Source organism: Arachis ipaensis, chromosome B4 (assembly GCF_059453495.1).
Source record: "Arachis ipaensis isolate K30076 ecotype BB chromosome B4, ASM5945349v1, whole genome shotgun sequence".
NCBI lineage: Eukaryota > Viridiplantae > Streptophyta > Magnoliopsida > Fabales > Fabaceae > Arachis > Arachis ipaensis.
The window spans coordinates 130,166,099-130,192,477 of record NC_142439.1 but is presented as its reverse complement, the minus strand read 5'-3'; the positions used below and the strand labels follow the sequence as shown (position 1 = coordinate 130,192,477).

The 26,379-nt window shown below is 34.4% G+C and overlaps 3 protein-coding genes across 13 annotated transcripts; all 3 read right to left on the bottom strand.

Annotated features, from left to right (window-relative positions):
• Window positions 1-3,243: 3,243 nt before the first annotated feature.
• LOC107639818 (uncharacterized) lies at window positions 3,244-10,965 on the bottom strand. 11 transcript variants are annotated; one of them, XM_088485381.1, is made up of 9 exons: window positions 10,621-10,965; window positions 7,227-9,496; window positions 7,017-7,053; window positions 6,822-6,860; window positions 6,676-6,720; window positions 5,786-6,248; window positions 5,255-5,381; window positions 4,191-4,298; window positions 3,244-4,026 (listed from the first exon to the last, which is right to left on the bottom strand). In XM_088485381.1, exons 6-9 carry the CDS (start codon window positions 6,022-6,024, stop codon window positions 3,772-3,774), a joined length of 729 nt encoding a protein of 242 aa, XP_088341507.1. In that variant the 5' UTR covers window positions 6,025-6,248; window positions 6,676-6,720; window positions 6,822-6,860; window positions 7,017-7,053; window positions 7,227-9,496; window positions 10,621-10,965; the 3' UTR covers window positions 3,244-3,771. The 11 variants fall into 11 exon arrangements, with proteins under 11 accessions (XP_088341507.1, XP_020977356.1, XP_088341510.1 ...); XM_021121697.2 differs by having other exon boundaries at window positions 9,364-9,496; XM_088485384.1 differs by lacking the exon at window positions 7,017-7,053 and having other exon boundaries at window positions 9,051-9,496.
• A 7,607-nt stretch (window positions 10,966-18,572) lies between these two features.
• On the bottom strand, window positions 18,573-19,709 carry LOC148569213 (uncharacterized). The gene is made up of 3 exons (XM_088484938.1): window positions 19,374-19,709; window positions 19,064-19,166; window positions 18,573-18,997 (listed from the first exon to the last, which is right to left on the bottom strand). The coding sequence occupies exons 1-3, from the start codon at window positions 19,707-19,709 to the stop codon at window positions 18,573-18,575; spliced, it is 864 nt and encodes a 287-aa protein (XP_088341064.1).
• A 390-nt stretch (window positions 19,710-20,099) lies between these two features.
• Window positions 20,100-23,660, bottom strand: LOC148569212 (uncharacterized). Its single transcript, XM_088484937.1, has 2 exons — window positions 21,426-23,660; window positions 20,100-21,260 (listed from the first exon to the last, which is right to left on the bottom strand). Exons 1-2 carry the CDS (start codon window positions 23,658-23,660, stop codon window positions 20,100-20,102), a joined length of 3,396 nt encoding a protein of 1,131 aa, XP_088341063.1.
• Window positions 23,661-26,379: the final 2,719 nt, after the last annotated feature.

Genomic DNA, 26,379 nt, shown 5'->3' with positions numbered 1-26,379 from the left:
CTATTTTTTATGGATAGTATTTAAGCGACAAACAAAATAGTAAGAAGGTTCGTATTAGATTATGAAAATTAATATCATCCTTATAGTAGGATCGCATTATTTCAAAACATGCAAAATAAAATAATAAAATATAGTTTAATTAATTTACACAATAAAACAAACGTACAACTTATATAATAGTAGTCAAATGTAAGAAGTAATGACAGTCTTTTATTCTAAGGGCCTATATTAAATTGCAACTTAATTTTATAATTATTAGTTAAAGACTTACAATAATGTACTATTTTTATTATATTAGTTATGATATATTTTAATATTATTTTTAAGGATTACTGACATCAAATTTTGATAATTTGAGCAAAAATTTTGAATGTTTTATGTCGTACATTTTTTTAATAGAATAATAAGACAACTTAAAATCCACTTCAAGCAAAAACTATTATTTTTATACATTTAGATATTCAGAAGACACAAAAACCAATTCTTTTAACAACACTTCAACGACTCATAAAAGTTAATATAATAAATGATTATAGATCAAAGTGATAGACAAGATTGAAAGTTGTGATAATAGTACTTGGTGATAATTAATTACGATTGGGTGAAGAGAAGGTGTGAGGAGAAGAAGAAAATGAGAAAGGAGAATAAGGCAATAATAATGTGCGATAGAAATAATAGTAAGAGAAAATAATAGTGTGTGATACAATAAGAAGATATAATAAAAGTATACATTAATAATTTAAAAAAGTCTTAAAATTAAAGATAATTTAATAAATTGAATATAAAATTTAAAAAATAAAATATTTTTTATCTATTAAAATTATGAATATAAAATTAAAAAATAAAATATTTTTTTATTTATTAAAATTATGAATAAAAATAAAAAATACTTTAAATATAAATTTTAATATTTGCTCCAAATTAAATACTGTTAAAAAAAAATAAATAAACTGTATAATATTTATAAATAATTACTTTATAAATATTTATCTTGATTTTATTATACATAATAACAGCATAATAAATTTTTTAATATCTTATTTAATTTAAATTTATAATTTTTGAACGTCCTAAAAGTTAAATAACTTATAAAATTTCTATATTTATTTTTAAATATATATTTTTTTATTTTTAAGTTATTTTATCAAATCTATAATTAATTGAATTAATTGAATTTGTCCCTACTATATTAAGGAATCAATTTAATTGAATAATCTTGAAGTGTTTATATAGTTATTTTTATAGTCAATAAATCTGACAGTTTTTCAAGACTCAAAAAGTTATTAATAAGGATATGTATGATGAATTACGAAAATTTTTTTCAGGTACACAAATTTTATATTCTCCTATTTTGTTTATTAATTATTCTTATAGTTTAATATGTAAAAATAAAAAAAATAAACATTCTCATTTCTTTTTTTTTTTATTAATTATAAGAAAATGAAGACCTCTTCAGATTCATATTTTGACCTACCACTTAAAAAATATGAAGACAAATATAAATATCTATGACATTTAAGTAAAAGTTATCTTTTGTAAATAACTAATATGTATTTTGATTTATATATAATTTTTTTGAATCAGGATAATATTATTATCATTATTTTTTGAAATATATATATATATATACTTTTTTATTATGTGTTTTTATAATTTAATATTTTAAATTTTTTTATAATAGTTTTAATTTTAACAAAATATGATATAAATAAAATCATGACAATATTAAAATAATAAAAAATATTTATTTAATAAATTTAAAAAATAAATAATATATTAACAAAAAATAAAATTAATTTAAAAAAAAAACAATAGAAAAGCGGCTGAATAGGCACGATAGTGCCTGTTGAGCCGCTAGTATGAGTAATGTAGAATTAGTTGAGAATTTTTATTTCTTCTCTACTAAGAGAATTTTTATTTCTACTATATATATATATATATAGGTGAATTCTACTCAACTCCCTCTTAAATAACATGTAAATTATCTTTTATAGACGTGGCACATTTTAATTGAATGTTTACTTTTAACTTGAGTTAATTTAACCTAATAAGAGTTAATATCTTAACTAAAATAGAACCATTTTATAATTAAATAATTTTTAAAATGGGGATGTGACTCTAGTTCGAGAGGATTGGGTTCTGCAACGTCGTTTGCAAAATATTCTCATTGTGTACCCCCTTAATAAACGACCTTGCAGAACTACATGTCTCAATGCCATGCTACCTTCTTCTTTGGAAAGAGGCATGGAAAGCATCCCTCTGCTTTAGAGCATCTTGGATAAGGACATCTCACTCCCGTTCTTGCACCAGCATTGCGTCGACGCAGTGTAGGGAGTGGCGAAAATGGTATAGAAAACTAATGAATTTATAGTTGGGAGTTAAGATGGCTGAGAATTTTAATTCCAAAATTGAATTAACTAACGTACGTATGAATAAGTGATTTTGGGCTTCCTTTTAGGTGGAGGATTGGAGGTGAGCGATGAGGAATAAGGAATGAGGGAGAAGCCATAGCCATTAGAAAGAGTTACGGTACTTTTTCTGGTAGATTGATTTGGAAAAAAAAAAAACTAGAATTCAATTTTTAATATTTTATCAAATTATACATTCACCCCTTTTAAATAATTTTTTAATTACAAAATAGCCTAACTATAGTTAAGATAGTATTCAATCATAAAGTAACACATTACAGAGGATAATTTACATGTTACTTTAGGAAAGGTATAGTAGAATTTACCATATATATATATGAACGATCTCGAGAATATTAGTTTCAAGAGTTGTTGCTGTATATTAGTTCACTACAAGAAACATCGTTAAAATCGACGGTCAAATCGACGGCAAAATGGACGGTGAAGGTGGTCGCTATTAAACTTGTCGATTTTTAAAATTCTAATAAAATCGACAATTCTAGCATCGATAATATGAGGTTAAGTTTTTCCCATATTAAGTAAAAGCGACGCGTCTGTCGTCGATAATATTAAATAAAATCGACAAACCAACTGTCGATTTTGGTTTTATTAAAATAGACAAGGAAACCGTCGATTTTTAACTTATTAAAATGGACAAGCGAGCCATCGATAAAATTATAAAAAGATTGACAAGTTCTATGTCTATTTTTTATTTTCTTTTGTCTATTTTGAATTTAAAAATCGACATTACTGCCGTCAATTTTAATAGCTACAGTTTTTTTTTCATTATTTGAAAAATAATAGTCAATTAAATATTACATAATGAAACAAAAACTTTTAAATACAAAAATAAAATTTACAATAAATATTAAATAGTGAGTTTACATACTTATCAAAACAATAATAAATAATCCTCTAACTTAAAGATTTAAAACAAGATAAATAACTAAACTCTACTAATAATACAAAATATTCAAAACAAAGTAAATAATCCTACTCGTACTCATCTAAATAGTCCTTATCTGAGTCATCGAGATCGTCAGAATTATCCTCCATATGAGCGCCCTGTGACTGTCCTGGGGGCTGCAAGATAGGTGGGAGTTTTCTTCTTGGGACTGCGCTTTTCTGGGAGCTTGGAAAAGTAAAAAGAGGAGGTGGAGGGACACGTGATCCAGAACTACTAGGACCCATGGCCCTCACATACTTAGTCAAGCTGCTAAGTTGATGACTAAACTGATCCATCTGTGAGTTATTGGTGTTGAGATCCTCACGCAAGGATTCAACCGTCTGTTGCCACTCTCTTTTCTCCCTTTGATAGCGGTCTTCAAGCTCTCTATATTTAGCGGCATATTGTTCAACTTCCCTATTTGAGTATTATGATTTGTTCTCTAAGATCCAAAACATCAGTGCTGGTGGTCGTGGTTGGCCCATCAACTCGGGGTCGCATCATGGAAGAGTTCCTTACCTCACCCATGCCATATATCCTACCTCTTCGTTTTCCACCCACTGTCTCAATCCATATGCTTTCCTCAGAGACAGGTGGTGGATCAGTTACACTAGCCTCTATAGCAGCCTGTCGCTCTTGCTCAGCCTGAAACATGCGCTCTTGAAATGTTTTCTACAATGATTGGTAAACTACTTTAAGTATCAATAATAATGCAAAAGTTAAGAAGATGTGACAAAAATAAGTCTAAAATTACAATGAAGGAAAGTATTAAGTCATTTCTTTTTGCACATTCTAAGTTACACAAAAAGCAATTACAATGAAAATAGGTAAGTTACCTTTGCCATTCGGGAGTGTTCATCAACCCATTGAGTCCTATCCTCTTTGCGAGTATGGGTGTGCTCAAAAAACTCATCCATACGCGATGGTCTTCCAAGCGATTGATTCTACATAATATAAGTAATAATCAAAAGAAAGAAGTTGATATTATTGTCAAGGTTTAGAAAAAACTCAATTTTTGCATTATTACTAGTCGAATAAGGTTCTTGCATAATTAGGCAGATTAGAACAATCAGCAAAAGGAAACAATCAAGGGATCTGTATGCATTTGTGTTCATAATAACCAAGATAAATACTATGTATATATAACACAATGATTACCTGAGTATGTTTCCATTTCATGTCACCTAACACAATCTCCACCAAAAATAATATTCAAATCACAAATATCAATGATGTTTCAGTTTACCCTCGGCAACAGAAGCCGTAAGATGCTGCATATGACATGAAGCTTTCTCCATGAGTGTTGACTGGCTCCTAATGTGACAACAAAGTAAAGATAAACACTACAAAGGAGACCTAGTAGAACAAGAGCTGACAAGAGTGATCCCGTGCCTCTCCATGAGTGTTGACCAACTTCCCAGCTCATTCTTAATTAAGAAGGTATCATTTATTACACACAGCAGGTTCATTGCTTTTAAACTAGTCAATTTGATTCTAGATTCCTCGTTAATAGATTTTATTTTGGCATGAATATCTCCGGAACTTCACAAAACAGTGAGACCAGGTAGGCCCATTCATACATATAACATTATTTATAATCTTTAATTGTTAGTATCTCATCCATCATCAGAGTTGTAGATGTCATTATTTCTATCTCTCAAAATCTATCAAAAAATTAAATAGAACAAGAATGTGTCTCTCCAATAAAAATCCTACTTCAGCTAGTTGTTCAAGTTAGGACAAACATACTAAGGAACAATGAGAAAAACAATGCATCAAACCAGATTACATATTTTTTGTAAGAAGTATTCATAAACATCAATAAACCAGATTCTAAATCATTTCAATCTCATTTGTAAGAAGATTGTAAAATACGTAAAATAAAATAGATAAAATTTACCCTCCATTCTGTCCACCATATTTTTCGAGTATCATCATCTGCTTCATCAAAACTCAGCCAAGACTTGTTGTAATTTTCCTTAAAAACCTGAGAAATGCACTTCAAGCCAGGCTTAGGTGGGTGCCAACTACATCAATAATTCCAAGGTATATCTGTTCAGTGTGATAGGCAATTTTCATAATCATAGGAACAGTGTAATTGAAAAAGAAGAATGAAAAACAGCTTTTAAGTTTGGAAGAAGACTCTTGAATTTCTAGTAAAAAAGTGTGAGGTCCCGGCAAGTTCTCACAATAAAATCTCATAATATATAGAAAGGGACATTAGCTGATATCATCAATATCTATATATCTGACCTACCACCAACATTAATTTAAACTAAAAGAGGAGATCAGAGGGATTATTGTGTATATTCCTTGGCCAATGATTAGCAGAAGTTTATATCAGCTAGCCTAGATTCTAACTAATTATAAAGACATATTATTTCATAAAAATGAGGCATGCTATTCATAACATTTAAAGCAAATAACAAACCATTTGACACCATCATATCTAAGCTTAGGAGCACTTGTGGCGGAGTGACCAGTGGCAGTGGATGTTCCTGGACCCTGAGTATCTTGGGTACCAGTAGATGTGGTTTGTTTTTCCCCACAAGATCCTGCTCGACTGGGAGCTACGATAGCTAGATCACTCTGCACACTATGTGAGGCAGTGTTGGGATGCTCATTGGCTTGTTGAGCGCATGATCTTGGTGCACCCGGAGTAGGCATCATGTGTATCTGAGGCTCCTGACGAGGGGGGATAGTAGTAGCAATAGGTGGCGGTCTCCCACTAGTCGGAACAGTCGTGCCTGATGATGACCCAACGAGAGTGTATGGATCTGCATGTAAGTCAAGCGGGCGACCGGTAGAAAGCCTAGGCCTCCCTTTCGGCCTCGGCCACGGCCACGACCACGACCACGACCACGACCGCAATCTCTGTCTCTACCAACCATATCCTGTACACATTGAAATTAGGTTTAAATAGAGTGGAAATTATTTTTTAATTAAAAACTTATCTCTTCAATGAAATTTAACTTTTCACCAAAAGAAAAATTCCCCTATATAATATGGCAGCTTGTATTTTTATGTGTGTGTGTGAAATAGTAGTAATATGGCAGCTTGTAGTAATGGAAGAGATTTTTGGTCAATGTAATTGCATACAGCTATGTGATTATAACTGGCTAGTAAAGGGCACGTTAGTAAATAAATAAATATCAAGTTAAGCACCAAAAAAATAAATAAATATCAAGTTGCATTGGCCACATAAAAAGTTTTTCTTTTTCATTGTTATATGCCCTTCTAGTCTTCATTCTGCTATTTCACACACACATATATATAGTAGTAGCTATAATTATTCTCTTCAATGTACTTTTTATTTTTTACCTTGTATTTTTTTATTCTTCTGACATAACATGGATTGCCGGCAGCCTGTCACACGCATGCACAAACACTAGCTAATACAAAGAGCAAGGGCAAAAAAGAAGGGGAAAAAACCTCTGAAAAGCAATAAGATTGAGAAAGTAATATACCTGGGCAGATGAAGTCCCTGCTGAACCCAATGTTTTACCCTGTAGAGAAGTAAAATGCCACATGAAGGTTAATGGAGGTAACAGATGCCTAAACAAACAAAACATGAAGGTATAACAATAAAATTGAAAGAAATGTTTCTAGCTGACTTCATCAAATTGAAACAGACAGCATAATGGAATAGTGTAAATGGATACCACTGCAACTTTGATAATACTTGTGACTATGTCAACCCTGCCAAAAAAATATATATATGCACTATTATTCATTAAGAGTAACACTCACAGTTAACAATTAATTAGCCATAACTAACTAATTTGAATATGGATGCATGCCAGCTTATATGGCAGAGGCTTCTTAATCACTTAGTAACTTGCATGAATTGAAATGCATGCTTAAGCATTTACTTTTCCTCCAATGCTTGCCTAATTTGTTAGCACAGCAAATAACTATGGAATATGAGGCATGAATCATTCTTTGTTAGGGACATGAAATCTTCATCTCCATCTGATGCTTCATATATAACACCATATTTAGTATTACTACAGAAATCATTGAAACAAACATTGAGGAATATTACTATACTTGCATTGTTAGCATAAACTTTTAAAGACAGAACATTATTATTTATTTTATTTAATGGTTGAAATGAGTATGAATGAAGAGGGTCCGAGTCATAAAGTAGTGAGCTAGGGAATCTTCTTCAGATGAATTAAATAAAGTGCAATGAAGAAACTCAAATTTGGACCGGAGATCAAGGACTCAATTAATTATATATTGTTGTGTTATTAGCTTATTAGGTTATGATGATAATAAAATTATGAAATTTTTTTATTTTATTTTATTTTATTTTTAGGTAAAGTATATTTTTTGTCCCTAATGTTTGTTAAAAATTTCAAAAATATCCCTAAATTTTAATTTGTTTTAATTTTATCCTTCAAGTTTTCGATTTGCATCAATTTTATCCTTATAATTAATTTTTAGATAATTAATATTTTTCTTTCCAATTATACCCCTTGTCTATCCCCCACCATCATCATTATCATCACACTCCCCTCTGTTTTTCTCTCTCTGTGTATCCCTCGTCTATCCCCCCACCATCATCATCATCACACTCCCCTCTCTTTTTCTCTCTTTCTCTTTTCCCCATTCTCACCATCATCTCCCCCATCGTGAATAACCATTATCAACCTCCTTCTCCATCATCGTCGGCCATACCCCTCTTTTTCCTTCTTTCTCCTTTCTCCTCCGACCCTCCATCTCCACCAGCGTCAACATCAACCGCAAGTCCTTCCGCTTTGGAAAATTCGTCCAATACCTCAACGCACTCCAAGTCTTACACAAACCGCACATCTCCTCCGATCTCAACTTCTTTCTCTCCGTCGTCGACTTCGACAGTGAGGGAGTCTATTACTTCATCGAACAACTCGTGTGGCTCGCCAAATCGGGACCCATCGATCTGAAGTGGTCACGTTCGTTCAGATGAGGTTCGAGGAGATGGAGGGAGATGAATTAGGGTTAGGAGCACCGAAGCCAAACGGAGCTTCGAGGAGAATTTTGCGTTCTGTGAGGAGCAATAGGGTTAGGGAAAGTCGTGGAGTTGGTATGATTTTTCAAAATTTCATGTCAATTTTTAGTTCAAATCAATGAAAATTTTTCTTCTGAAATGGTCATTGATGGGTACAAATTTGAGCTTGAACGCTGACAAAGATAAATATTATTGTGGCTTGTGGTGGTGAAATATTACATTTATTTTTGCAGTTTTGTAATTGACACCAGCATAGCCATGAGGACAGAGCATAAATTAGAAAAGAGAAAATAATGCTTATTCCAATTGAATGAGTACTCTTCATATTCTATGGGAACTTGAAAAGAAATGCTCCTTAATGTTAAATACAATTGAATGAGTACTCTTACATGATGGTTGTAATGGAAAAAAGAGAGGTATGGATGGAGAAGGAAGTTGATAATAGTTGTTTGATGATGGTGGTGGTGGAGCTCATGGTGAAGACGGAAGAGAAAGAGATGATGATGATGAAGATGATGGGATAGGAGAGGGGTATAATTGGAAAGAAAAATATTAATTATAAAAAAATTAACTATAAGGATAAAATTGATGCAAATCGAAAACTTAAGGGATAAAATTGAAACAAATTAAAACTTAGGGATATTTTTGAAACTTTTAGCAAACATCAAGGACAAAAAATATACTTTACCCTTTATTTTTTTACCTGAAGAAGCTGCTGGCTTGTCAGTATTCTTAACAGTACTATACATCTGCAGAAGCCAAAATAAGACAAAACAAGATAGTACACATAGGGGGATAAAAAAGTAGAAGTTGTCCTGTTGCCTAATTCAAACAAGAGATTCAACTGTTCATCCCTTTCATTCATTTGCTGCACAGTTAACAATTAAATAGAAGTCTCTGCCCCCTTTTTCCGGTATTCCCAATTTAATAGGTTAAAGACTAATATCTTATGGTTTGAAGTTTTATTTAAGAACTTCTTATTGATTAATGAATACAAAGCTGATTTAATGGATTACTTCTTATGTTGCAGATATCACATAATCTCTTAAATAAAGGGATAGGATGCCAAGAGAGGACCACATTTTGTGACTATATCCCAACTTCTTCTGCACTTGGAGGGCCTGAACTTCTGTTTCATTAGTATATTCTCTACAGAAAGCAAGAACCATGTGAATAGTTTTTTTTTGGTTGAACCTCACTAAAATCACAAAGTCTAAATCCCCTATTAGCCTAATAAATATAAAATTTATCAAGTAAAACTTCTGTTAGCCGACGAAAATAGCACATAAATCAGTAAAGTGCAACACATAACATGCTTTTTGAAAATATTAAGGCATGGATAAAACTTCAATGAAGAAATAAGAGAACAGACATATATAAATAAATGAGCTATACATCCCGTGTAAGAAATTTCTTTTTCCATGCATATTCTTTTATTTAAAATATTATAATTTTATATACTTTGAATTAGTGCAATCTATGAGAACAAATGAACAATGAAGAATGGTTTTTCTTACACCAGGCAGCTTAATACTAGATACTGCATGATGTTCTGTTTGTAGAGAGAAAATGCAAATCATGGAAAGCAAAAAGGAAAAGAGGTTAAGCCTAGCTAAACCTGGACACTAGCGCCCAAAAGGTTAGCTCAATGTTTTTCTTTAAACCAAATTCGGTAACCTATATTTTACAAGGTCACGATTCCACTAGTTCGCACAAAAATGTCACTATTCCAAGTAATTATTCACACATACATCTAAAATAAAACCACCTAAAATCTGTGCCTCAAATATCAAATTGATTTCATGAACCTAAAGTCCTAAACTACACAACCTCTTCGAATCGGTTGCTAACTCTACTAAAACATACTCTGAATTCACCAATAAATTTCTCACAATGTCTTGATCATAATGATAACAAGTCCTTCTTTATCTCCATAATTCTTAACTAACCCTTAACAATCCCTAAATGTGCCTAAATCTTAATGAGCTACCACAAGTGTTAGGCCTTATGGTGTATCATACTTAATAAACTCCCCTTGAACTTTTTCCATCTTATATCACTCAATTGGAACCAACACCAAACAAGATAGAAACAACAACTACTAAACTATCTAATTCTTTTTTCAGTTATACGGAACAATATATACATAAACATAGAATTCAGATGACAATAGAACATAGAACCATGGTCACGAACTTCATATAAATAACTCCAAACAATAAAATTCAAGATAAAACATGAAAGATGCAAAATCAGGCAATTAAAAATGAAACCTCGAAGCATGCCGAAATCGTTTCCGGGAGGAGGATCAGTCCGGGGAGCTGGAGGTGGGCCGGGGGAAGCGGCGCGGCAGCTGAAACGGCGTCGCCGGAGGAGGAAGGTGGTGGAGAGTGGGTGAACAGAAGGAGTGAGTGAAGGAGAGAAGAGAAGGAGGTTCACGGAAGAAGAAGAAGAAGGGGGTAACCGTGACGGAGGAACGACGACAATGGAGAATGACGGCGGCGCAACCGTGAATTTGGGTAGAACAAGGGGAAATTGTGTTTCTGTTGATTGGGAAATTTGGGGATTAAATGGGGAATTGGGTTCTGAACTTTGGATGTCGGAAGGGGACGCGAATAGTTGTGATTTTAGTGATAAAAATAGACAGGTAAATTTGTCGATTTTAATTTAAAAAAAATGATATTTTAGACGTTTATTTTATACTTTGAATCTATTTATATTTATCAATGGTAAGTGTTATTGATATTTTAAATAACAAAATCGATGCCATATTCGTTAATTTTAAAATAAAAGTATTTTTTATTACTCGTTCGTCGACAGTGTAAAGGATAATTTATTATAAAAATATCGATAGTCTGGTTGTCGATTTTAATATTTTATCTTTAGTTATATTTTTTTGACAATATCAACAGCAAGCTGTCAAAAAATATTGACGATAAAAATAATCGTTAATTTTTTACGTCAAAAAAAAAGGACCGTCAATTTTTTACGTCAAAAAAATTTGTTTTTTTTTTTTTTTTAATACAAATTAATTCTTACTTTAACAATATTTCCTTTTAAAGACATAAGACAATGTTTTGTTACCAAATGATAGATAATTCATTCATTAATGAAAGAAAATTACAACTTTTCATATTTGGGACAAAAGAAAGAAAAGTGGGGAGCTCCCAACACTCAAGAGATTAAGAAATCAGGACATAAACATTAAGGAAAAGGAAAGCGAAAGTAGTCGCTTAGCAATTAGCAACCAGGACACTCTTGCTTGGATGATATGTATAGTCTCTTCAGCTTCTTAGTGTCTTATTTAGTTTCTACTTTCTATATGTGTTACTGTTTGTTTTGGAAGACATATATAATATAGTTTAATTTGGAATAAATTGTGTTCATAAGTTTAAGTGATTCTAGTTCTTGCCAGCATCAATGTCATACTTGTTTCTAGTTTCTATTCAATTTAACGAATGACTAAATATAGTAATTTTCAGTGAGAGCTTAGCTTGTAATTTGTAGTTGAAGTGTGACATTTCATATATTCATAGCCACATATAAACACAGAATTGATAGATAGATTAATTAAGTAATTCTTTACCTAAATAATAAGAACCTTTTTGTCTTTTGCATGGATGGAAAAAAAATAACTGTTTGAACTTAATTAAGCAAACTAAACCAAGCCTGAAAAAGAGAAAAAGAAAAGAAAAGAAATCTGTTTGTGCAAGTCTTTCTAAAAAGTAAGAACCTTTGTTCTGCACTAAAAGGCATGCATGCAAAGGAACACAGCTATAAGGGCAAATAAGCGGTGAATTTTTGAAAGTTCTCTGTCATTCTAAAAGAGTAATATTAGTTGTCAATAAATATTATTATTTTTAGTTAGTAATAATTTATATTTATATTTATAAGACGTTTTGTTAGAAATTAATTTGGTTATGGAAAAAATAATGGTGATAACTTTGAATATGGATGCATGGTGAATTTTCCATTAATGTGGACCTGAGTTATTCAGAGACCTGCAAAACGCAGATAACGTTTTGCAATGGCAAAAAAAACAAAAATCTGCATACCTGAAAAAAGCAGGATGCGATTGAACTGGGCAGAAATCAGGGTCCGAAACGTGGCCTGCATGCTGAAAGGCGCAGTGTTAACCAGCATAGGGCTAAACAAAATACAGGTTGCGTTTGTCAGACATGCACAGTTAAACGTGGGTTGCATTTTGCAGCGTTCCTAGTTGTATGCGTGCCACGTGTTGGAGAAGATTGTTGCGGGGTGTTTAAAATACAAAACACAGAGAGAAAAATTACTGAAGAATAAGTGTTATGTGAGGGAGTTACTGAAGAGTGAAGAGTGAAGAGTGTTGTTGTGTAAATAAAGATCATATTATTGAGTACTTGGATCATCTTCAATGGACAAGTTAATTTTTTTTTAAAATTTTATGAGAATAATGTTTAATAAGAATAATGTTTATGAGTACTTGGATCATATAATACAGTTTAATAAAAAGAATGTTTAACGTTATGTTTTTGAAAGAAAAAATAAAAAATATTTAATTATTTGTGGTTACCGTTATTATTATTATTATTATTATTATTATTATTATTATTATTATTATTATTATTATTATTATTATTATTATTATTATTATTATTATTATTATTATTATTATTATTATTATTATTATAAAATACTGTATAGTATTTATAATTAATTTTTAATAATAAAAAATGAATAAATATTTTTTTAATATTTTATAATTAATTTTTAAGATAATAATAGTAATAATATTGGTTAGTTACCGTTTTATTATTATAATTATTATTATAATTATTAGTCATTATAGAGTACTGTATAATGTTTAATTTACTATTATTTTCGAAAAATGAATAATAAATAATTATTTATTTATTATTTTTTATAATTTATTATTATTACTATTATTATTATTATTATTATTATTATTATAGAAATGTATAATATTTATTATTATGTTGTGATAATAAATGGTAAATAAATATTGTTTAGTTGCTGTTTTGATATTATTATTATTATTATTATTATTATTATTATTATTATTATTATAAAATACTGTATAGTATTTATAATTAATTTTTAAGATAATAATAGTAATAATATTGGTTAGTTACCGTTTATTATTATAATTATTATTATAATTGTTAGTCATTATATAGTACTGTATAATATTTAATTTACTATTATTTTCGAAAAATGAATAATAAATAATTATTTATTTATTATTTTTAATAATTTATTATTATTTTTTAAGATAATAATGGCAATAATGTCGTTTAGTTACCGTTGTTATTATTATTATTATTATTATTATTATTATTATTATTATTATTATTATTATTATTAGGTTTATTATTATGATTATTAGTTATTATAGAAATGTATAATATTTATTATTATGTTGTGATAATAAATGGTAAATAAATATTGTTTAGTTGCTGTTTTGATATTATTATTATTATTATTATTATTATTATTATTATTATTATTATTAACTGATATTATTTAGAATTTAATAATTATCATTTTTTTTTTGTAGGCTAATAGGAATTTGTTGCCTAGAAAACTCAATCCGTCCGATACTTTTAACGAGGTAGCTGCAGCGGCACTGGAGTTTACTGGGTTTCAACACGTTTCGCGAGTAGGCGAAATGAGAGGTCATTCTGCACTACTGAGTGCCTTAGTAGAACGCTGGCAGCCGGAGACTCACACATTCCATCTTCCGGTCGGTGAAGTCACGGTGACGCTGGAAGATGTGGCCTACATTCTTGGTCTCCCGATTAATGGGGAGGCCGTTACGGGTAGATCAGACAGCAGTCACCAGTTTTTTGTGGAGAACTGCATTGCGTGTTTTGGTCGGGAGCCCCGGTCCGCGAGATCACGTGTTGGGGAAGGTTAATATTGCATGGGTCTGGCGGTGCAGAGACAGCGAGCCGTGTGATAAATACATAACATCTTCTTCCCAACCTAAATCCCCGAGCTCATCAACATTAACCTCCTCCCCGACTGCGCCCAACTCTAACTGCTGTTCGAACTCAACGTACAGCTCTATCATCGGCATATGAAATCGGATTTGTTGATAAATACATAACATCTGCTGCATACTGGCATCGTCAGTGATGGGCATCATTTGAAACTATATCAGCCCACCAAATACTTGTACAAGATTCCTGTATAAAATGTTGCTCACCTTTTTCGAAATGTGGCTTTGAATGTGAAGGTTGTGGTAGGCTTAGAGAAGGGGGTTGAATCTATGCCTTCCTTTTAAGTTGCTGTTATTATACTTTTAAAACCAATTTGCAGTTTTGATTCTGTTTGACTTCAGCAGCGGAAATTTATGAGACAAATTATTTTTGTCTTATGAATATCAGAAAACAGAACACAACAGAGAAGAGAAAAGCTGACACCAGCATGTATCCTGGTTCGGTTGCCTTGTGCTATGCAACCTACATCCAGTCTCCTCCACAACTATGGAAGAATTTCACTATAGTTAACAGTATTACATACACCAATAACACAGGATTGACCCAATCCTTTCACACTCAAGTTCTAACCTAACTTGACATTGGCTATGCTAATACCTAACTATACCTCTTAGTGCTAACCCAACTAAGAAAGGGATACCTTACAGGTACAAGATACAAGACACAATCATACCTAAAGAAATCAGAAAACAACTCTAGGCTTTTCTCTCAAGTGTATCTCTCAGCCTTTTTCCACTCATGGCTTTTTCTCAAGCTTCCTCACAATGCCTTTTCTCTCAAGAAATTACAGAAAGATAAACTTAGAAAAGTACATTACAATCAGTAAAACATGAAGGAGATTGACTTCATCAGCAGCCTCTTTGCTATGTGCAAACCAGATTCACAAACCTCAGCTTGAGTTCTTCAGTATTGGCCGAATGCTTCTTTGAAAGAAAGCATTATCCAAGTAGATGAACTCCTCTTCAGAACACTGTTCTCACACTCTGGTTTTCTCTCCTTACCACTGAATGAACAGCAAGCTTCTTTTTATCTCCTTGCATGTTCCTTAGTTCTTCTTCCAAGGTCAACACCTTGAGCCTTGAGCTTCACCAACCCACAAGCTCACTTTTCCTTCTCAAACATCAAAGTAGGACCTTTTCTTCTGACTTCTCCAACTTGACCGAAAGCCATGAAGGAGTAACCGAAATTGTCTTCCAATGGTCAACCAAATCTGAACCATAGAGATGCAACTTGGTCCCCAAGAATCTCTTGTGACCGTGGATTTGTAGCAGTGAAGAACAGAGATCAACTTTTCCCTTGAATGTAGGGGTGTTCGCGGTGCGGTTTGGTTCGGTTTTAAGGAAAAAAGTCATCCGATCCGAACGCTTAATTTATGTGCGGTGCGGTTTGGATTGGATGAATTTTTTTTGAAAATCCAATCCGATCCGATCCGATTACAAGCGGTTTGGATCGGTTTGGATTTGCGGTTTTTTAAATAAAAAATTAAATACATATATCAAGTCTCAACATCAAATTTTAAATAATCAACAATGACATAACAAGTCTTAACAATATCTTAAAAAGCCAACGATAACATAACAATAGAAATAAAATTATAGGTTAGTTAAAATAAATAAATAAATAATATTTTGAACATAAAATATTTATTAAATAATAATAATACATAAATAATAAAAAAATGTATAACAAATTGAACATGTTATAAGTATAATTGTAAATATAATATTAAAATATAATATTATAACACATTGTGCGGTTTGGATTGGATTGGATCGGTTATGAAAAGTAGATCCGAAATCCGATCCAATCCAGCGGTTTGTAAAAAATAGAATCCAATCAAATCCGAATTAGTGCGATTTTAATCGGTTTTCGGTTTGGATCGGATTGGATGAGCGGTTTAATTTGGATCGGTTTGGATTTGAACACCCCTACTTGAATGCCATTTTCGGATAGAGCAGAGAGTTGGGAAGAAAGGATGAAGATCTGATTAATGCAAGATGAGATGGATTACCTTTCTTAAGCTTGATTTAGCTTGGAATTTCTGTTTTAGCTTCTGTGCTTCAAGCTTCAACTCTCTCTCTCTTGCTTCTTTGGTTACTAGCTTAGGGAGGAACCTTTTTCTCTCTTTCTCTTTCTTACTTTTCTGATGCCATGATTTGACTTGATTAGAGAGGAGAGGAACGTTGCTTATTTTGGAGGAGTGAAGAATTCAATCTTACAAGAGAAGCTTTGTGGGATGGATACGGGCTTGGATCCGGTTTTTATTAAGCAACCCGTTTGGCCTATTGGATCCTTTGGCTTTGTTTCTTTTGGGCTGTGCTTGTTTATTTACCCATCAGCCTTGCTATATTATTTTCATACCATTTGGGCTGCTTAACTTGAATTATGGCCTGCAACATAACATAAATAATTAGCAATGTATACTTATTAATTAAACAACTCTAATTATTTATTTTGCCAAAAATAATGTTTGTCATCACTAATTAATTTAGTTAATTTCTTAACTCAACAGAATGTTATTACAAAGTCCATTTTGCAACTCTGTAAAACTCATGGTACATGGAATAGCAAATGACAACGGACATTCACAAACAAAAGTTACTCCCTCATGTGTGTTTGGTATAACCTCACCGTTATAATATACTTGCAAATTTGCAATATTTTCCATAACTGCAACCTCACCTAATCCGATTTTTTTTGACACACCTGACTGCCAAAAAAACTCAGAACTACGACATATGTGTGAGAAAGAAGAATATAATGAGTAAAAATGGATTAAGACAAGCTGAATAAGAGTGTTGTTTCGTATTTATAGGTTGGACCCTTGTTTAAAATATTTTTTTTAAAACAAAACACAACCTGTGTTTTTAGTTTCTCCAAAAAAAAAAAAAACTGACAGCCCATAAAACACAACCTGCATTTATGAAAAAGCTACCACCAAAAAATAAAACGCAAGATGCGTTTGGGTTAAAGGAAAATAAAAAAAAATTAAAACATTTTGAAAAAACAAAACGCATTCTCCGTTTGTCTTTTTCTCTCAAGAATAAATAAATAAATAAATAGAAACAAAGCTAAACGTAACCCACGTTTTGATTAACTTCCATAGCAGTGAAAATATTGGTGATACATCTATTTCATTGGACAACACCAATATCAAACCCATAATGAAAAAAATGAGCCACATTTTGTAAACAAAAAAAAAAATATAATTTGTATCTATATTTATCAAAATTTTATACACATGAATTAATATAGTCTGTTTTTATATTTTTAAAAATTTATACATATAAATTAATAAAATTTATTTATTAAAAATAATTTAATATTTGCACGGATTGAATAATAACAAAAAAATACTAAAAGTTGCTTATCCTAAAAAAATTTTGATTTTAAAACTGTCATAATATATAGGTTGTAAAATTTGACTTGGTCTGGGTGCATTTGATATTAATTCCTTGTTTTTTAACTCTGTCATATGTATATAAGGGTAGCAGATAAAAAAGGGCTTTTAGGTTGCTGATCTGGAGAAGTCGTATGCCATGAAGATTGCTGATTTGGAGAGGGCGGTTAAGGGGAAAGAAGATGCTGTTATAAGTGTCGTGGCCAAGGCAAATGAGTATGAGGAGGAGGTTACTCGCTTAAGAGATCAGGTTCGTCTTCTGCAAGCCGAAGTTAAGGAGGGTGATGTCGCTAAAGGTCGTCTTACTTCCCGTGTCCATGAGCTGGAGGAGAATGGTATGGAGATGTTTTCTTATGGATTTGAACGAGCTGTAAGTCAGATCGCTGTATTGGCCCCAGAGTTTAACAGTGATCATCTTGATATGACTAAGATAGTTGTTGGTGGGAAATTGGTTGTAGATGGTACTGTGGAGGAGCATGATGAGAACGCTCCTCCCTCTTAGTATATTTTGGATATGTATGATTGACTATTTTCTTTTGTTTGACCGAGGTTTGGTCTTCTTGTTTTGTTGATATTTTGAACTGTTTTGCTTTGGCCGAGGTTAGGCCAAGTTAATGTTGTCACTTTGTTGTGATTTTGTATATGTAGTTCCCCTTTGTATTTTGTTCGTTAGACTTAGATTCGTTTGAGAGAAACAATTCGGTAATTTGGATATATTGTGCGTCCGGCCTCGTTAAAACCCTTCCTTAGGCAAAACCCTCTTTGTTTTGGGAAAAAAGCTCTAAGGGGAAAAAAGAGTGCCTTCATCCGCTAATTGTACAATTTATGACCTATACATTTTCAATGAGGAAACATTCCAGTTCCCTGACACTGGGCTGCCCTGTAGTGTCTGGAGTTGATAAGCCCCCATTCCAAGTACTTTTGCTATTCGAAAAGGTCCCTCCCAGTTCGCGGCGAGCTTGCCGTGCGAAGGAGGTCGTCTCGCATCTTCAGTTCGCCTGAGGACAAGATCGTCTTCTGAGAAAGCTCTCGGGATGACTTTGCTATTGTGTCTTCTTGCGGCTAATTGTTTCATGGCCCTTTGTTTGATTGCTGCGATATCCTTATCCTCTTCGACGAGGTCAAGCTCGGCGCTTCTTATGAGAGTATTATTCTGTTCGTCATATAGCTCGGACCTAATTGTGGGTGTTCCGACCTCTACTGGAATTAGCGCCTCGGACCCATATACCAGCTTGAAAGGTGTTTCGCCTGTGGTTGTTTGTATTGTTGTGTTGTAGCTCCATAATATCTCTGGGATTAGCTCGGCCTATTCACCCTTTGCATTGTTAAGTTTTCTTTTTATTGCCTGCAATATAACTCGGTTAGCAGCTTCGGCCTGCCCATTGGTCTGTGGGTGCTCGACCGAGCTGAAATAGTGCTGTATATTAAAATTGTTCAAAAATGAGCCGAGCTTATTATCGGTAAATTGCCTACCGTTATTTGATATTATTTCCTTTGGTATTCCAAATCGGCATATTATGTTTTTCCATATAAAAGATCTTACCTTTTCGGCTGTTATCTTTGCTAAGGGTTGTACTTCTATCCATTTTGAGAAGTAGTCAATTGACACTAAAAGAAATTTTACCTGACCTGGTGCTACTAGAAATGGGCCGAGGATATCAAGTCCCCATCTTTGAAAAGGCCAGCTTACCTCCATGCTGTGCAATAGTTCGGCTGGCTTTGTAGAAATGGCTTCATGCTTTTGGCATTTGTCGCATGCCTTGACTTTCGCTATGCAGTCTCTTTTCATGGTCGGCCAAAAGTATCCTATTCGGACGATTTTCGCGGCTAGGGCTCTTCCTCCGATGTGGTTTCCACATACGCCCTCATGTACTTCGTCCATTACCTCTCTCGCCTCCTCGGCGTTCAGGCATTTTAGCAATGGTTGTGAGATGCCGCGCTTGTACAGTTCCCCTGCCATACTTGTATATAGACTTGCTCTTCGTCTGAAGTGTTGTGGATTAAGCTCGTTTTTAGGCACGGTACCTGTATTGATGTACTCAAGAAAAGGTGTTCTCCAGTCATGGAGATGGTCAATGTTTGTTATAGATATAAGTTCAATGCTGGGTTTTTTAAGTGTCAGCTGTGTTAGTGCTGATGTTTGTGTGTCTGCCCTAGTGGCGGCAAGTTTAGATAATACGTCGGCTCTAATGTTCTTTTCTCTATGCACATGTAAAATGGTGAATGAACTAAACTTCGAAATAAGATCCTTTGCTATCAGCCAGTATCGCTCTAGCAAGGGATCTTTTACCTGGTATTCCCCTCGGATTTGTTGGACTACCAAGAGGGAATCACAATATGCTGTCAGGCTTTATATCTGGAGGTTGAGGGCGAGCTTGAGTCCGGCAATGAGGGCTTCGTATTCGGCCTGGTTGTTGCTTGCTGAGAAGTGGAATTGTAGCGACTGCTCGGCCACTACATTTTCTCCTTCTTTCAGAATTACTCCGGCTCCGCTTCCTCCTCGGCTCGATGCTCCGTCTACATGTAACTCCCAGTACTTGTTGTGTTCAGCCGAGGTTAGCTCTGATATGAAGTTGGCTAAGATTTGTGCTTTTAGTGCCGATCTTGGTTGAAACTGGATATCGAATTCTGAGAGCTCTATAGACCATTTGGTCAGTCGTCCAGCTAATTCCGGCTTTGTTAGTATTTGTCGTAATGGTTGGTTTGTTCGTACTATTATTGTGTGGCTTTGAAAGTAATGTCTAAGTCTTCTCGCCGTCGTTACAAGTGCTAAAGCTAGCTGTTCTATCTTTGGATACCTTTGTTCTGTTGGCTGCATGACTCTGCTGACGAAGTATACTGGTTGTTGTGCTTTTCCTGATTCGGTCACTAAGGCCGAGCTTATAGAGTGCTTGGAAACAGATAGGTATAAGTATAAGGGCTTGCCGATTTCAGGTCTTTGCAGTACTGGAGGTGATGATAAAATGACTTTGAGCTCAGCGAATGCCTTTTCGCATACTTCCATCCATAGAAACTTCTTGTTCTTTGTTATTGTCTGGAAGAAATGATATGATCGGCTTGATGCTGATGGTAGGAACCGAGATAGTGCTGCTACCTTTCCTGCCAGCTGTTGTACTTCTTTTACTGTTTTGGGGCTCGCCATGTTGAGTATTGCCTCACATTTTTTCGGGTTTGCCTCTATTCCTCGCGATGTTAGCATGAATCCGAGGAATTTGCCTCCTCGTACCCCAAAAGCACATTTTTCTGGGTTGAGCCTCATTCTGTATGCTCGGACTTGCTCAAATATCTCTTGAAGATCATCGCAATGTGATTTCTCATGAGTGGTCTTGGCGACCATATCACCCACATAGATTTCCATGTTCCGACCTATCTGATGATGGAACACCTTGTCCATTAGCCGTTGGTATGTTGCACCTGCATTCTTTAGGCCAAATGGCATTACTCTATAACAAAAATTTCCGTGTTCGGTTATAAATGCGGTTTTGCTTTGGTCTTCTGGATGCATGAGTATCTGGTTGTACCCAGAGTATGCATCCATGAAGCTCAAGCTTTTGAAACCTGACGCACTGTCTACGAGTTTATCGATGCATGGTAGAGGATAAGCATCCTTAGGGCATGCTTTATTTAAATCTGTGAAGTCGACGCACATGCGCCATTTACCTGAGTTTTTCCTTACCATTACCACATTCGAGAGCCATGTAGTGAATCTGATTTCTTTAATGAAGTTGGCTTTAAGAAGCTTTTCGGTTTCTTCTAGTGCTGCCTTTGATTTTTCTGCTCCGAGATTCCTCTTTTTCTGAGCTATAGGTCGGCTTGCTTTGTTTGTCTCGAGCTTATGGCAGATGATGTTCGGGTCTATTCCTGGCATGTCCGCCGGCGTCCAGGCAAATAGGTCGGCGTTGTCTTGTAATACTTTTACGAGCTCTGACCTTTCCTTTCCTTGCAGTGCCTGTCCGATGTATGTAAACTGTTCAGGCTTCTCTGTCAGTGGGATTTTCTGGAGCTCGTCTGCTGGTTGAGGTCTTTCTTGGGTGTCCTCCCGAGGATCGAGCTCTGCCAAGGACAGTACCTCAGTTGTGTTATGGATTGCTTTGACTTCTTGTTGGAATTCTAGCCTTGGTGCCGACCTTTTTAAGCTTGCGTTGTAGCATTGCCGAGCTTGTTGTCGGTCTGAATGCAGTGTCGCTATCTTTCCGTCACGTGCCTGGAATTTTACACATAGATGAAAGGTTGAAACTACTGCCCTGAACATGTTTAGAGCAGGTCTTCCGAGGATGATATTATAAGGACTAGGGCAGTCAACTATAAGGTATTGTATGTCGACGGTTCGTGACAATGGGTGGTTTCCCATCATTGTCTTCAACCATATGTAGCCCTTAATTGGTACTCTTTCTCCAGAGAATCCGACCAATTCTTCGGATGAAGGTTGTATAAGTTTTTCAGATATTTTCATTTTTAGAAAGGTAGTGTAAAACAGAACATCAGCACTACTACCTGGGTCCAGAAGGACTTTTCTTACCAATAACTCGCCTGTTTGGATGGAAATTACCACTGGGTCGTCTGCGTGTGGCGCGGCCGAGCATATGTCCTTCTGGTTGAAAATGATTTCTAGGTCTGAAGCGTCCTTGTTGCTATGTGGTGTTGTCCCTTCTATTGCGAGCATTGCGCGGTAGCTACGCTTTCTTGCCGAAGTTGTTTCTCCACCCCCGGTGAATCCTCCCGATATGGTGTTTATGATCCCCTTGGGTGGCGTGTTAGTTGACCATTTGTTGGTTTCTTTGCCTCCCGAGGTCTGTTGGCGCTCCTCTCTATCACCCTCTTTATACTTCCTTCCTTCGATGTATTTGTCTAGGAGACCTTGCCGAGCCAACCTTTCTAGTAGGTCTTTGGGTATTACGCATTCATCGGTTGTGTGGCCGTATTTTTGGTGAAAGGCACAGTGCTTGCTCTTGTCGACGAATCTCTGGTCTTGATAGCTCCCAGCTCTTGCTAGCGGTTTTATAATTTTGGCGTTAAGTATTTCTTTGATTATCCTTTCCCTCCTTGTGTTAAACTTGGTATAATTGTCAAATTTCGGGGTTAGCCTGAAGGGCCTTTTGAGGTCCTTGACATTTGCCGATTTTGTGGCCTTTTCGTCATCTCTCTTAGGTTGTCTCTTCTCCATTTTTTCGGTTTCATGGAGCTCTTCGATCTCCATCTGTCCTGCCGCCCTTTCTCGGAATTCTTCCAACGTCTTCGGCTTTGTTACCGCAATTGTTTCCCTGAACTTTCCAGGTCGGAGTCCTGCTTTAATGGCGTGCAGATGGACGGCGGGGTCTAGGTCGGGTATTTCCATTGTTGCTTCTGCGAATCTGGTTAGGTAGTCCTTCAGGCTTTCTTGGGGACCTTGGCAGACGGTGCCGAGGTAGTCTGATCCATGCACGTATATCCGTGCTACTGCGAAGTAGTCTATGAAGGATTTCGCTAACTCCTCGAAAGAAGAGATTGATCCTGCGGGTAGTTTTGAAAACCAAAGTAGGGCTGCGCCGTCGAGATAGGTAGGGAAAGCTCTGCAAAGAACAGGTTCGTTATTAGGGCCATTAAAGAACATCATAGATTGAAATTTCTTAATATGAGCCCGGGGGTCACCAATCCCCTTGTATGGCTCAAGTGAGGAAGGCAGTGTAAAGTGTTTTGGCATCTGGTAATTAGTAATCTCCTCGGAGAAAGGGTTGTCCAAGGTCAGCTTCTCTTTTGGTGGGTTGACACTCAGTAGATCTGCGTTGCCTTTTCCTTTGGGACCATTCTCCTCACACTTGTTAACGCTGTTTTGAGTGGATAGTTCAGTGAGCCTCCTGACTTCAGCTTGTAATTCAGCCATTTGTGCCAAGAGCTCGGCCTGAGTGAGCTGAGGGACTCCGTTATCGGCCATGCTAGAAGGTTGAGAAACCCTGTGTAAAAAAGAAAGGAAAATGGAGTATGGTAGAAAGCAGTGGGGTTAGATTAATTTTCGGGCCCCACGGTGGGCGCCAAATGTTCCGTTCGAGCCAACCGAGGTATGTGTCCCTGACGAGGAAACCTAGCTCCTGGCAGAGTTATACGTCGTCTGAGAGGTAGCTTCCAAGAATAGCCTCGGTACGGTGGAACACGGCGGCGGGAGCACCTGCAAAAAGCACTCCGACGCTCAAGTAAGTATATGAATTATAAGAGATGAGAATAATAAGTTAGAATAGATTCGGTAACCTGTCTTTCTGGGTTATTTGGGATTGGATTTATAGGGAGTGAGGTGGTGTCCGTTGCTTTAGTTGTTCCGATATTAGTGGTTTGAGGGAGTGAGTTCCGTTATTGTTGATAACGGTCAGTGGATAGCCTTTGACTTGCACGTGTGTTTTTAGTCAAGTAGCTCGTTTCTGTTTTGATTATCTATTTCCGTGATCTATGATCGAAAAGATATAAATTATTCATTATATAAATTATTCATTATACTTTATTTGATCTAACCTAATGACTAATTTTTAATCTCATCAGAGTTTAATTATTTTTCAATGGGTAGGAGATTGGTCATGTAACATGTTATACATATACATCACCATTAAATATCAGAATTGGGAGATGAAGTTTAGGGTGTCTTTAATTTAGAATAAAATATTTTTTATTTGATTTTATTTTTATTTGAAATGAATTGAATTGGGCTGTGCCTCACTTGCTCTTATTTTACGTTGTACAATCTATTAATTAATGGACTACCTTTTCTTAATTTGGGGCCTTTGAAGCTTTATTTTTTTTGTCCGTACCATACTTCCATAGTTAAGGGTATTAAATACAAGGAATTAATGGGCTGGATTTTGTTATTCTATACTTTTTATATCTTTTTTCATTAGACCAAAAACAAAATACTATTATACTAGATATAGAGACATTTTTAATTGGCACCTCTAATAAAAAATAAAAAATGAGACAATTATATTCAAACTACTTTAGAAATTCCATAGGAGGGATGAATCTACCAATATATTGATTATTCTATACAAAGAACTCAAATTCTAGATACTTTTGGTTAGGAGTAAAAAAGTATTGATAAATATAACCCATTATATACCAATTCAATTTATTGTGTTTGTAATTTCAGATTTGATTTTCTTTTTCTGGCAAATCTAGACTAAACCAGTCCTGTTAAGATTGAGTTGATTAATGATTTTTTGTTTAGGAAAAAAAAGCTTTTATCATTATTGACAGGGAGAATTCAATCATTCTTAATTCAATCATTCAAGTGTGAAATTATCATTATACTCATGCCCTACCTCTACATTACATAGGGTTCATATTCATTTGAATATACTTTTCCTTCAGTGTTTTCATCTCTATCTATCTTCTTCTTCTCAAATATTCTCAACTTGCATGGATCCAAGTGAACACAATGCAAAGAAGTGGTTTTCGATAATTAGCTGTAGTGTAGTATTGATCATAGATAGTCTCATGCATTGATAAAATACAATCAATCATGCCAAAATGGGATTAATTTTACAGGGAATTGTATGAAGAATTTAGAAAAGACTTCTGTAAGTTCTTGGAAGCTTTGATTCTCAAAGACTTCACTAAAACACACAAGCTTGATGAAAAGACTCAGTGCTTAGAAGTATTCTTGATATCTCCCCATCATTTTCACTGCAACAAACCATTGAAAGGTGATCTTTCTTAACATTTTATTTGATGATGCACATAAATACTTTAAATACTTTAATAAAAAATGTATTAGCTAGTGTTCTGCATACTGCATTTGAAGTTGGGTTGCAAATTAAATATACAAAGTACCAACAAGGTAAGTGTAAAATGCCCCCAATTATATAGCAATTTGTTTGACTTTGTAATCCTAGAAAACAAGAGGGATGTATGTGAAGAGGAATTGTTATGATTTTGGTTGGCAATAATGGTGTGCATGAGCACTACAAAATTAAAACTTGGTGGTTATTATGCTTGTAATAGTGTACTTAGACTTGCTACCTATCTTGCTATTATATGCTAAGTGTTTGCAAACTTATTAAGAGTTATATATATGCACCTTAGCAAAAGCATCTATGAAGTTTTCCTTACATGAATATACATTTTTTCATTTAGGTGATTTAATTTCAAGCTGAGCTTGCTAGGGAGATGGGATATGCTACTCCAGGATTTGGGTTAATGTTCCCTGAAAATGTTCATGAACCAGCCTTAATTAGTTGACTGCAATTTTCGGATAATTTTGTTGAGTTGATGGTTGGTTGCTCTCCTATATATAATATTGTTTTCTAAACTTATTTAAACTTCTGAAATCTTTCAAAGTTTGAATTCTTAATCTCACTGCAGCCTGCTGGTTTAATTTGGAGCTAGTGGATATAATGGTTGTGTATCAAGTAGGAGATTATTTTATTGCTTTGTCGAAGTGATTACTACAATTGCGAGATTATTTTATTGCTAGTATAAATGTGACTATGACTATGATGACCTCAAATAGACTCTTTTTGTACTGAAACACTGTAACTAGATTTTACTAGTAAAGTATTATTTTTATCCATAACATTTCAATCGTTTTATTTATATTCCTAATATTTTAAAATCATGTTGAGTTAAGAAATTAACTAAATTAATTAGTGATGACAAACATTTATTTTTGG

Excerpts from the sequence above, each read along its gene's own strand:
- LOC148569212 (XM_088484937.1), bottom strand. The coding sequence starts at position 23,660 with ATGGCCGATAACGGAGTCCCTCAGCTCACTCAGGCCGAGCTCTTGGCA. Across the intron at positions 21,261-21,425 it reads GGCTCTCGAATGTGGTAATG|ATACTCATGCATCCAGAAGA; the intron begins GTAAGGAAAAAC and ends GGGTACAACCAG.
- LOC107639818 (XM_088485380.1), bottom strand. The coding sequence starts at position 6,024 with ATGATGCCTACTCCGGGTGCACCAAGATCATGCGCTCAACAAGCCAAT. Across the intron at positions 5,382-5,785 it reads AGATATGATGGTGTCAAATG|TTGGCACCCACCTAAGCCTG; the intron begins GTTTGTTATTTG and ends TTATTGATGTAG. Across the intron at positions 4,027-4,190 it reads AACACTCCCGAATGGCAAAG|AAAACATTTCAAGAGCGCAT; the intron begins GTAACTTACCTA and ends CAATCATTGTAG.
- LOC148569213 (XM_088484938.1), bottom strand. The coding sequence starts at position 19,709 with ATGGCAGGGGAACTGTACAAGCGCGGCATCTCACAACCATTGCTAAAA. Across the intron at positions 19,167-19,373 it reads TTCTAGTAGCACCAGGTCAG|CACTATTTCAGCTCGGTCGA; the intron begins GTAAAATTTCTT and ends TTTAATATACAG. Across the intron at positions 18,998-19,063 it reads AAAACTTAACAATGCAAAGG|GCGAAACACCTTTCAAGCTG; the intron begins GTGAATAGGCCG and ends AAACAACCACAG.